At 40.3% G+C, this 12,770-nt stretch overlaps 1 protein-coding gene across 1 annotated transcript; it reads left to right on the forward strand.

Moving 5' to 3' along the window:
* Positions 1–9,358: 9,358 nt before the first annotated feature.
* Positions 9,359–10,876, forward strand: LOC149186582 (uncharacterized). The gene has a single exon (XM_089409391.1). It carries the CDS (start codon positions 9,359–9,361, stop codon positions 10,874–10,876), a length of 1,518 nt encoding a protein of 505 aa, XP_089265517.1.
* The last annotated feature ends 1,894 nt before the right edge of the window (positions 10,877–12,770 follow it).

Consider the following 12,770-nt stretch of genomic DNA (forward strand, 5'->3'; position numbering starts at 1 on the left):
ATATTTGACTTGGATTTCGGCACAGATTCCTAGATTAATTTAGGAATTGTAATTATTATTGATCAGTTTCTCCTAAAAAAAAAAATTGTTGGTTTTTTCCGAAGGTTGGATTTTCCCAGGGTAAATTTATGTCTCTCGTGCTTGGTGTTGAGTTTGGTAGTTATGGTCGGTCTTCATAATTAATATGTTAACCCTTTATGTATATGTAATAACAAATATAAGACATGTTCTTCATGTAATTTTCACAAGAAAAATTTTGAATTTTCAAATTTGAATTTTTGGCTCCAAATAATGTCAAGTTGGCCTCACGCAAAGAGACACCAATTCGGCTAGCCATATCTCTCTATATAATCCACCTAACCTAGTCATTCAAGCACAATTCCATCTCACACACAATAAGATATCTTTTGGGCATCCAAATGAAGGATAAGGACAAAGGACAAAATCATCTCAAGCATCTCTCTCTATCTCTTTAACTTCGCACGTGTGGTTTCTCTCTCCTCTTGTGGCATTGCACGTGAGTTTTTGGGCAACAAGGCCGAATTTTTGGGTAGTAGGGCCAAATTTCTTGCCAACAACAAGGCCAAGTTTCTCAGCAATTTCTGGGAGGTCGAATTTCAGCCTAAGAAGATCATACTAGGGAGTTGATTAGGCATCTTTGTGACTTGACATGAAGGAAATTTGACCAGCTTTGGCTATAGTGATATTGTTGGTTAGTTTGACCTTGTACATGGCTAGAAGAATTAGATGTATCTTTAGTTGAAATGAAGAATTTCTCCATGGAAAAAAGTTAATGGGTTTTGCCCCTCAAGTGGGTTTTCCTAGGCTAAATCTTGTGTTATCTTTATGCATTGTGATCTCTAATGTCCTATTGTTCATGGTTGAATTTTTTAAGTATAATTGCTTAATGATAAACCATAAGAGCTAAAATTATATCTACATCATTGGAAGTAATTATCAATTTTCAAAAGTTAGTGCTTGTATCTGTTGCACTTGAGAAATGAACATCGTATCAAAGCTTTGGTAGAGACAGGGCAATTGAGATCACTTCCTAAAAAACATTCTTCCTTCAACTAGATTTGTGATCAAATATCTGACCAAATGGCTTTTTACATCAAGTATGAATATGAGTTGGTAGGTGCGTCAAATCGCAAAGCTTGGAAAGCCATAGTAGATCTCATTTTGGAAGTAAATATTGTTATGAAATATGTGAAAGGCAAAGTTCTTGAACCTCAAAATAATGAAGGTTCAACATAAGAAAATGGAATCTAGGGCCAAGAGAATTAGTGTCGAATCCATCTTAGTGTTGAAAGAAGTAATTAGGTTTAGTCTTCATAATGACTCGTGTACTCTTGATTTTTTATATTTGATGTAAAAAGAAAAAGAAGAAAAATAATTATTACTTTATAAGCATGGGTTTCATGCGCATGTTAATTAGGTCAAGCATGTTTTTCATGCTTCTAGGGCTTGTTAAGTCAAAAGGTTATTTGTCATCAATCAAGAGAGTAATTGTCATGTATATAAGACCCTAATGGGCATTTTGGATCAATAAAGAAGATTTATTTTATTGTCAAAAGAGCCCTCCAAGACCAAGTCGGCCTATCTTGAAGAAGTCGTCCTAGAAAGGTCTACTCGACCACATGGAAAGGTATATATAGAAGTGAACTTTATCTTCATTTAATACCTTCAATCACCAAGTTTGATCTACAATAAAAACAAGAAGGAAGTGCGAAGAGACTAGAAGACAAGAAGAAAACATAGCAAAGGAAGGAAGACCTAATTCTTGATTATTTCTACTCACACGTGCAAAACGGAAATGGGTTTTTGAACTGTTGTAGCGCTGAAAATTGCAAACAAAATTGCATACTTGCAGTTGAGGGTTGAAACTCTATTTTGACCAGCAAAAGAGAGGTTTGACTTTCGATGACTTTGTTGAATTGGGCTTATATGAAGCGGCATTTCTTGGAAGGCTAACTTGGTGCTTAGAGGGAATCTTTGTCTTGGTTCTATAAGAAGAAGAGAATTTTGATTGGGTGTTCCCTTAGGGGAGAGGTTTTTCCCTGACTGAGAGCCTACATATTGTGTTCTATTGTTCTTGTGATCTTCATCTTCTTTATGGTTTGATAGTTACTTGATGAAAAAAAGACATAAGAAAACTATATAATTAAAAATTATCACAAGCCATTATCAAAGTAATAAATATTTTTGTTCCTTTTAATTTTCTAACATGGTATCAGAGCTAAGATCAAGGAAAAAGGCAGCTTGAAGATCATTTGTTCTAATGATCTTGAAAGGACGTAAGAAAAAATACAAGGAAATGTATAAAGAGAGGCTCTTAGGAAAGAAAAGCTCATCATTCATCTTGAATGAAGGTTAATTGGAAAAGACATTTAAAGCCATCTTGGAAGATCTTTCGAAGGCTTTTGGAAGACATCATTTGTAAGGAAGAAGGAAGAAAGTTTCTCTCTCTTTGTTTAAATGGAAGCGCTTGATTACAAATAATTATCTTAAAGTGAAATCTCTCTCGTGAAAGATCTTATAAAAGTCTTTGAAGAAACTAAAGAATCTTGGGACCATCATTAAAGTAAGAAGTGTCAAGAAACTTTGGAGCATTGTTAAAGGATAACCAACACCTTGGGACTGCCATTAAAAACAAGCTTAGAAAGAGGCCTATTGAAGACTACAAGAGATCAAGATCTCTACAAGAATGACATTAACAAGTGTATAAATGGCATCATCAATGAAATCAGAAAATAAACTTCAAGGAGCTTCAAATTTTAGAGCATGGAAGACAAGGATGGGTCTTATCCTTACTAGGAACAAATTCTTGGACATAGTGTAGGGCAAAGTTAAGGAACCTACAAATGATGCTAGAACAGAAAAATTCAAGGTGAATGACATTATAGCCATGAGCCTCATTGTAGACACAATCAAAGGCAATTTGATTCCCAATATATCTACTCAAGTCACCTCAAAGAAAATGTATGATGCTCTCTCCAAAATATTTACAATAAAAAATATTGGCCAAGTAGCAGACTTAAAGAATGAGCTTTGAACTATCAAGATGACAAAAGATGATACTTTATCTTTATATTTTGTGAGAATCTCTCATTTAAGAGATGAACTCCAAGCAATTGATGAAGTTGTCCCTTATTAGGAACTTGTAATATCAGTGATACTAGGATTACCCAAATCTTGGAATGCTTTTGCAACTGGTATTAATAGTTGGAAAGAGGCTCCAGCTTTTGAAGAATTATGGTATGTTTGTACTCAAGAAAAAGCTTGACTCGCTCTAATAGGAGGAAATATAAAATGCTATCTCCAATGCTTATTCAGCCTGTTTCAATTAGAAAGGAATAAATAAGAAACATGATAGAGGTTCAAAGAAGAATCATAAGAAGATTGACTTATCAAAAGTTCAATGTTTTCATTGTTCTAAATTTGGACACTATAGAAACCGATGTCTTGAGAAATCAAATGATAAAAAGAAGAGAGAAAGAGATCATGCTACTATTGTTGATGCTGATGAACCATCGAAGAAGGCCAAAGCAAAAGATTTCGATGTCAAAGATTTGTATGATTGATTAAAGAAAAGATTTAGGGTCTTAAGGGCTAATGTATTATAAAAGCCTATTTAGGTCTAACTTTAGGGAATCCCTGGTTTTTTATTATAACCTTAGCTTATGTCCTTCTATGTACATTGAGATCTTTGATTTCTAGGGTTTGTGAACCTTGTATGACATAATAAGAGGGATTGCTTAGAGTTTTGGACAAGACACTAGGATGAGTTGTTAAAATGAAGAAATACAGTGATGATGTCTGGATCAATTCAAGTTCAAGAGGGAGTCGTTGCTATCCACAAAAGATAAGTATTCTATATCTTTTCGTTCACTGCATTGTTGTTGACTTCCTCAATATATCTAAGTTTATTATCACTTGATTATATCCTTTTCTTTTATGATCTCCCTGAAAAGGATTGCGGGTAAATGAAGTCAAAAGTTTATGGCTAGATTCAGAGGGAGCTTCAGAGGGAGATTTAAATCTTGGAAGAACTATGAACTTGAAAGAAGCTTTGATTCAGAAGGAGTACTTAGACTCTCAAATCTTAAAGGTATGTCTTTTCATTATAATCAAGGTTATGATTAGTCTTCAGAAGCCTCTGTTTTAGATTATGTACTTGTAATTTAAAAACAAGCTTGGTTGTGATAAAATAAATTTTCTCGAAAAGAAAGATAAACATTTCTCTATGTATGTAACAATGTAAACTTTGAGATCATTCGATATATGTGTATGTTAAGTGATGATGTATGTAGGATGAAACCTTGAACCCACTGGATGTACTTCTTTGGGATTTCTGGGAGATCTCAGCCTGAGCCGGGCGCTGCATGAACAACCATGAAACCCTTCTGACGGGGTTTGCAGGCCGGCCCACGGCCCTGTAAACCCCCACCTGTACTCTTCATCCGTCATCTCTCGGTTTTTTATTGGCCCACGAGCTGGTACTCGGGTCCCCCGCGTCCTGTGTTTTCCCCCTCCCTTTTTACCCTGACTCCTCCCGCGTCTTTCACACTTTCACCTTGGTTATTCTCCCCCGGAGTTTTTCACTGCCCTCCCTGCATCGGAACGGAGACCCCCCACAGCTCGGCCGACAGCTCGAAGGCGTCGTTTTCACTGCCAAAGGAGAACGTGACCCACAGCAAGTTATTCTTCAGGCTCTGCCCTAAACGGTCCCCCCGCTGTCGGTGCCGACGCCATACGGTTACCTGGTTTCGAGGAATACTCTATCGGGCGGTTACCTGTATCTCGAGGAGGGCACCTTGCAGCTGTCGACATGGACACTGAGGTAGTAGATTATTCGGAGTCCCCGCTGGCGGAAAGCTCCATCTGGCGCTCCACGTTTACTTCATCAGAGGGTTTGCACAGCGGGAATTTATCTGCTAGTTTTGAGCATCTGTCGCCCACTATCGACCCGTCGCTCCCCACCTCTCTTTACCCTGGCGAGCCCTCCTCCTGGAACTCCTTCGCGGTCCCCTCGCCGGCTTCACTGGGTTTCCTGGCGGACTGCTTACACTCCTCCCCGGTTGGTGTTTCCCCCCAAGCGCCGGTTATCCCCTCCCTTCCCCTGCCCCCGGAAACCTCTTTGGGGCTCCCTTCCCTCTCGGCAGCAAACCCTACCATCTCGATTTCAAACCCTCCCTCGGGCCCTTCCGCACCCTCGGGTAGTTACCACGCGGTCCCTCCCCTCCCTGAAGCCATTCCCTCTTGTGGGACTAACCCCCTTCCCCCCCCCCTGTTCCCCCCCCTGTGGGCTCTCAGGCCACTGTTAACCCGGGCCGCATGTCCTCCCGCCCTGCCAAGAAGCAGCGTTGTTTCAAATCCACTGCGGAGGACGTCTTCCTGCGGCTGGAAGAGGATATTCAGTGGGGAGACGCCATGGATCTGGCGGACTGTGTCCTTGTGGGACGGATTAGAGGCAGACACGCAACGGCTGCAAAAATCAAGCAATGGGCGACCGAGATTTGGGGGCAATACCTTGTGGAGATCCCATCGGTACAGACGTTCGTACGAGGATGGTTTGCGCTCAGATTTGCAAGGGCGGACCACACGAGCTGGGTTCTTTCCTCGTTCTGGCACTTTGAGAAGGCCCCGGTCCTCCTCAAACGGTGGACGCCCCTCTTCGACCCGGAGACAGAGCTTTTGGGCATTGGACCAGTTTGGGTTAGGCTTCCGGGCTTGCCCTTGCAGTACTGGTCGGAAGATATTTTCAAAAGAATTGGAAATGCCCTCGGAACTTTCATGGAAACAGATAAATCCTATATCTCGACGGGCTCTATGGCTTTTGCAAGGATCCTAGTACATATGGATACCAGAGGGGGAGTGCCTGAACATATTACTATTCAATGGAAAGCCACTTCTAGGAAGCAGAAGCTGGATTATGAGGGCATACCCTACAGATGCAGAAGGTGTCACCAGGTGGGACATCTATATAAGGACTGCCCCCTCCTCCAGAAGACTCAGCAGACAGCTACAGGCCAGGATTTACCCTCCTCTGAGGGGATGCTAGACCCTCAGGCTGCTATGGCACCGAGAACGGATCATATCATCACCTCGGATACGGTGGAAGCGCCCTCTGCACCTCGCCGCAGGAAGCAAGCATCAAATGCGCCCCGGCCTCCATCTCCTCCACTGACGCGCTCAAAAGCTGCAAAGGGAGCGGTCTTCTCCTCGGGTATGTCCACTTCTTCGTCTGCCTCTGTTTCACATTTTGCATCTTTGAGTTTATCTTCTGCTGGCATCCCCCCCCCCCTATCAGGCTCCCCCCCCCCCTCATCCCCGTCAGCCCTGGACCTGGTAAAGGTGGCCTGCACATCCCTCCCCCCTCTCGGCTCGTTATATGTATCTTGCCCCATCCCTCGACCTACGGGCCTTCCATCATTATCCTCTGTCCCCTCTTTCCCCCTCCCCTCTTTTCCCTCGCCGTCTCCCTCTGTAAACTCGTCCCCGAGATACCCTACCCGTTCGACCACAAAGCTAAAAGTCTCGGACTCCATAGGGATGCCGATGGAATCACATCTCCTTTCGCCCAAGCAGGGGCGTGGTCGACCTTCCTCAAAGTCGATAGCACAAAAACAAACGGAGGAAGACATCCTCCTCGGCAAGCAGCAAACTCTTCCCAGGGCCCTTAGAGCACAAGATACCCTCCCCCACCCCCCTCCATGATAATTTTATCCTTCAACTGTAGAGGGTTGGCCAGCCCGAATAAAAAAGCGGCCCTGAAGCGACTCTTACTCTCAAACCCTGTGGACATTATCTTCTTACAAGAAACTTTATGCAAAGCGGACACTGCATCCTCCATTCTTGGCTTTTGGTTACCCGGGTGGACCTTTACAGCCATTGATGTATCTGGCCGCTTAGGAGGTATTGCTATGGGATTCAAGAACAACTCTATTTTGCTAAATAACATCTGGGGTGGAGGGGGTTTCCTGGGGGCGGATATATATTCGAGAGATCTGGAGGAAAATCTCTAAATTATAAATGTTTATGGCCCCTGTCTAAATAGAGAGCTATTCTGGCAAAAGCTCCTAGATTCCCCACTCCTACAAGCTGAGAATATTATTTTGGGAGGAGATTTAAATTTCTCAATAGGCTTCTCCGAATCTTGGGGACATCTGGCTCAAATTGACCCCCTCTCTGATTTTTTTGGGCAACTGCTTGAAGATCGTCATTGGATTGATCTCCCTTCTGCAAAACTCCAATACACTTGGAAGAACAATAGAACTGGGGATCAAAGCCTAGCGAGAAGACTGGATCGATTCATCATGAAGGAAGGGCTCTGTTCCCAATATCCTAGGTCTCGTCAATGGGTGGGAAGTGGAGGGATCTCGGACCATAGGCCCATTTTCCTGGAATTAGAAGCAAGACAACGAGCCCAAAATGCCCCTTTCAAATTCAATGCAACTTGGCTCCGGGATCCCTCTTACATAAAATTGATATCGGATTTCTGGAAATCACATCCGATCTCAGAGAATATGGACCCAGCCAAAGGTTTGGTTAGAAACCTCTCTGAAATCAAAGGCAAATCAAGAGAATGGGCGAAATCAAAGAGAAAACAGGATGATCAGACTATATCTTGGGCGGAACAAGCTATAGAGGCACTTGAAGCAAATTCAGATGGAACTTATATATCCCCAGATCAGAAGACCTTGTATGAAGATCTAATCAAAAAGAGAACCCAGATTCTCAGAGACAGAGAGGACTCCTGGAGACTAAGAAGCAGAGCCATATGGCTCAAGGAGGGGGATGAGAACTCTAAATTTTTCCACCGTTTTGCAAATGGGCGAAAAGCGATCAACACTATTTGGGAGTTGCAAGATGAGCAAGGACATCAGATCAGCAGCCAGGGGAACTTGCCTATCTTGCCTCTTCACACTTTAAGAATATATACAAAGCTCCAGGTCAAGCAAATCTCTTAGAAATAATGAGGGTTGCAGAACTTTTCCCGAGATTTGTGGATGAGGATGAGGCGGAGGAGCTTACTAAAGATATCTCCTTGGAGGAACTGGAAGCCACTATCAAATGCTTCCAAAAGGACAAGAGCCCGGGTCCAGATGGCTGGACAATTGAGTTCTTTTCAGCCTTTTTTGAGCTAATAGGAAATGACATTCTCAAAGCCATAAACCACTGCTGCCTAAATGGATCTATCCCCTCTAGCATCAAAGCCACCTTCATTGCTCTCATCCCCAAATCTGATAAGCCTGTATCTTTTAACGATTTCAGGCCCATCTCGCTCTGCAACTGTCTCTATAAGATTTTGGCCAAAATCCTAGCAAACAGGATCAAGCCCATCCTATCGGCCAACATATCCTCTGAACAATTTGCTTTCCTCCATAAGCGCCAGATCCATGAGGCTATTGGTACTGCACAAGAGCTTCTTCACTCTATGAAAAGCAAAAATCTGAAAGGAATGATCCTCAAAGTGGACCTCTCAAAAGCTTTTGATAGGGTAAACTTGTTGTACATCAGAATGCTCCTCACTCACCTGGGTTTCCCTTTCCTCTTCATCAAAAGAATCATGAGCTGCATCTCCGATGTTCCTTACAGTGTCCTCCTTAATGGTTCCCCCACCCCTTTTTTTACTGCCGAAAGAGGCCTCCGGCAAGGCTGTCCTCTATCTCCCCTTCTATTCTTACTTATCATGGAAGGGCTAAGTAGATTGATTGCAGCTGAACACAGAAGAGGACGAATAAGAGGAATCAAAATCACGGACAACTGTTTCCTTACACATCTACTCTTTGTGGATGATGTTTTGATCTTCTTAAATGGCAGTATGGCCGATTCATCGGCATTACATCAGGTTTTTGATCTCTTTCAGAAAGCAACTGGAATGGTAATAAATGTACAAAAATCCACCCTTACAGCGATTAATTGCTCCCCACAAGAAGTCATCTACACAAACAATCGCTTTCCATTTCAGATTCACCCTATGGAGGAAGGGCTGAAGTATCTGGGCTTCAGAGTAAAACATGGAGGTTACAGAATTGCAGATTGGATTTGGTTAATATCTAAAGTGGAGAAAAGGATCAATGTCTGGTATAACAGATACCTCACAAGGGCAGGCAGACTCACTCTAATCAAAGCTGTGCTGGAAGCAACGCCAGTGTACTGGATGTCCCTGGCGTGGATACCAAGAGGGATCTTATCTAGGCTACAAAAAATTTGCTGCAGATTCTTATGGAAGGGATCAAAACAAGGGAATCTCTTTGCCTGGGTCAAATGGGACACCATAGCAAAACCAAAAAAATGGGGAGGATGGGGAATTAAGAGATTAGATTTATTTGCAAATGCTCTTGCTGCAAAAATGGGATGGCAACTCCTCACATCAAATAGTCTCTGGCAGAAAGTAGTTATGGAAAAATATATTGCTCCGGAAAGCATCTTCAGCTGGATTCGAAGGGAACACAGGGGAAGTGGTAGTCACTCCATCATCTGGAAAGCTGTCCTAAATTCTCTTCCCCTTATTCGGGAGGGACTGACATGGAGAATAAAACAGGGGAACTCTGTCCGCATTGGCGTCGACCCCTGGATTGGTTGTGGAAACATGCAAAGACTATCAGAGCAGCTCCTAACACACCTAAGGGATCAAGGCGCCACGCTTATTGCTCACATTGCTGACCAAAGAAATTCCAGTTTCCTCCATCAGGCCTGGAGGACTTCTCAAGACCTCCACATTCCGGAACAATGGAGACAAGAATGGGCATCATACACTGAGGCTCTCTCACAAGCTCACATCAGAATATCGGAGGGAGAAGATGAGATAGTCTGGGCCCTAGCTAAATCTGGTACATACTCCCCAAAGGAGGGTTACATGCAGCTTATGCAAAATCACCAGCCAGACAACTCTCAGCAGTGGTGGAAAACAATTTGGCATCTAAAAGCTGCCCCTAGAACGCGGCTTCTTATGTGGGCTATTCTCTCCAACAAGATTCCCACTGGGGCAAATTTGAAAAAAAGATCCTTCCATGGACCCTTCTGGTGCCATCTTTGCAGAAGTAATGAGGAAGATACGGAACACCTTTTTCTTACCTGCCCGGCAATACAAGACCTATGGTCACTTCTCTCTTTACGCTCCCCTTCCCTCCACCATTGGCGTGGGCAATCTATCACTGAGGCATGGAGCAACTGGCTGGCACAGCACTCTGGAAAAGACAAGAACATTCCTCTCCTCATGTGTTGGTCTATCTGGATTGCAAGGAACCGAGCAATTTTCGACCAAAAGCTTCCCCACTGGCCTGTCACTATTGCCCACATTATAGCAGACCTTGCTCTCATTCCTGATGATCCTCCATCTGCTCCCCCTCGGTCCATCACCCCAGAATTCATAGACAAATCTTTCCCCTGGGCATATTTTGATGGCTCAGCCCAAGAGGAAGGCTGTGGGGGGGGAGGCCTCCTTTACTTGCGAGAAAATCACTCTTTCTCTCTCCAAATTCCCCTGGGCAGAGGCACTAATAATTTTGCGGAGCTCTCTACTGCCAAACACCTCATATCTTTTGCACTTGAGAAGGGCTGTACAAAATTACAACTGTTTGGAGATTCAATGATTGTATGCAATTGGCTCACCAGAAAATCATCTTGCACTGCTTTCTCTTTGAGACACATCCTGGATGAGGCACTCAGACTAACAGATGTTTTTGAAAAATTTGATTTTCGCCATATATACAGGGAGCGCAACTCTCGGGCGGACTACCTATCCAAGCAAGCAGTGCAGAGGCAAGAAGAGGACTGGTTAATACAAGAAGATCTGGATGGCACCTACTTTCAGCACTATCACAGACCCTTTGATGACTATCAGGCACAAAGGGATGCTCTCATCTGAAAGGGGTCCCAACATGCTCAGTTTTTACTGGTTTTTTGTTTACATGTTTTATATATATTTCTGTTATGGACTATGGTGGTAAAACACAGCTATTTTATGTTTATTTCGGGCAGCAAGCTACAGCTGCATAGTGATGACCGAAACAATGGGAATCTTATGCAAATCTTCTTTGCTGGTTTATTATTTTGGATATATACCTCTCCAAACTCCCTGCGTGGACAAACAGTTTGGTGAGAGGAGTGACTACTGTCTAGCTTATCTGGTTTTTTAGTTGTCTGAAACAATGAACAGTTTTTTGTTAGAAGTTTTTTGAGAGGCAAACTGCCTCAGTATGCATATGCTTAGCATCTACAGAATGTAATTTCTCTATGATTAATAGAAATTACGACTTTTTCTACGGGAAAAACAATGTAAACTTTGAAACCTGATTTTGAAAAGTGGTGATGCAGAATACACTTCTTTTTTTTGGAGCATATTTTTGACACTTTAAATAACTAATATGATTACCCGTTTCGTAGAGGTAACAAAAAAGTGACTCGATTTTGAAAAGTGGTGATGCAGAATATATTTATTTTTTTCGAAACATATAGTTGACATTTTAATTTTTCTTATGTATTAAATATAAATATTTGTTTTTAAATATTAGTGATTTTCACGCTGATTTTGAAATGTGTTGATGCGGCATCAACCTTTTTTTTAGAGGGCTTATTTTTGACAATTTAAATTTTTTAATGTACAAGTGTGGATTTTGTTTCTAAATGTTACATTTTTCGACACTTTAAAATTTATTATGTCCAATTTTTTTTTAATCATGATTACTTAACGAATTTTCAAGTTGTCTTATTTTTCTTTTTTCAAATGTTGATTACTTAAAAAAGAAAAAAGAAAAAAGAAAAAAAATAAAATATATATATATATATATAGAGACAAATAAAAACATAAAAAATGTAAAAGAAAAAAAAATTATCTCGTAAACCATAAAAGAATTTGGAAAAATAAATAAATAAATAAAAATAAATTTAAAAAAACTATAAAATTCAATAAAAATTTAAAATTTAAAAAACATTAACAAAACTAATAAAAAAAATTAAAAACAAACTAGATTGAAAAAAAAATGAGAAGATTAACAAAAAAATAAATAAATATAAAAAAATTACTAAAATTAAGATTATATATATATATATATATATATATATATATATATATATATATATATATTCAAATTAAAATAAAAACAAAAAAAATTAAATTTTAAAAATATATATATCTATTTTTTATTTTAAAAAAAAAAACTAAACATTTAATTTTTTTTAAATAAATATTATTTTTATTTAAAAAAAATATGCACATTTTTTTATTTTTCTTTTAAAATAAACATTGAATTTTTTTAATTTAGGCTTTTGCGATCTATATCAAGTTTATAGAGAAGGTTTTGTCTATAATCATATCAAAATTTTGATGTGATTATAACCGAAAACTTTCTCTATAAATTTTTTTTTTTTTAAATATAAATTTATTATTTTAAACAGTTCAAATTTCAAAAAATTATATTTTTTATTTTAAAAGAAAATTAGAAGAAGAAAAAAATTATTTTAACGTCTACGAGGCTAAAGATAGCCTATGGGATAGATTGCTTCTTCATCTTGCTTGAAAAATTTAGCCCTTTTTTGTGAAGCTTCAAAATAAATGCTCCCAGCTGCTAGCATATCCGCATAACTTTTCCTGTTCTTTGAATGCCTCACATTCTAAAATAAAATGTTTTGTTGTTTCCACTTTTCCAGAAGAACAAAAAATGCATACTCTTTCCTCTCACACTTCCTTTGTCCTTTTCCAGTGCCCTGTTTCACAACGGAGTTTATGAGAATTAGTCCTTAACTGAGCAATAAGAATTTTG

This window comes from Pinus tabuliformis, chromosome 3_1 (assembly GCF_031772625.1).
Source record: "Pinus tabuliformis cultivar Carrire ecotype Pingquan chromosome 3_1, CPIR1, whole genome shotgun sequence".
Taxonomy (NCBI): Eukaryota; Viridiplantae; Streptophyta; class Pinopsida; order Pinales; family Pinaceae; genus Pinus; species Pinus tabuliformis.

Coding starts and splice junctions, on each gene's coding strand:
- LOC149186582 (XM_089409391.1), top strand. CDS start 9,359: ATGGGATGGCAACTCCTCACATCAAATAGTCTCTGGCAGAAAGTAGTT.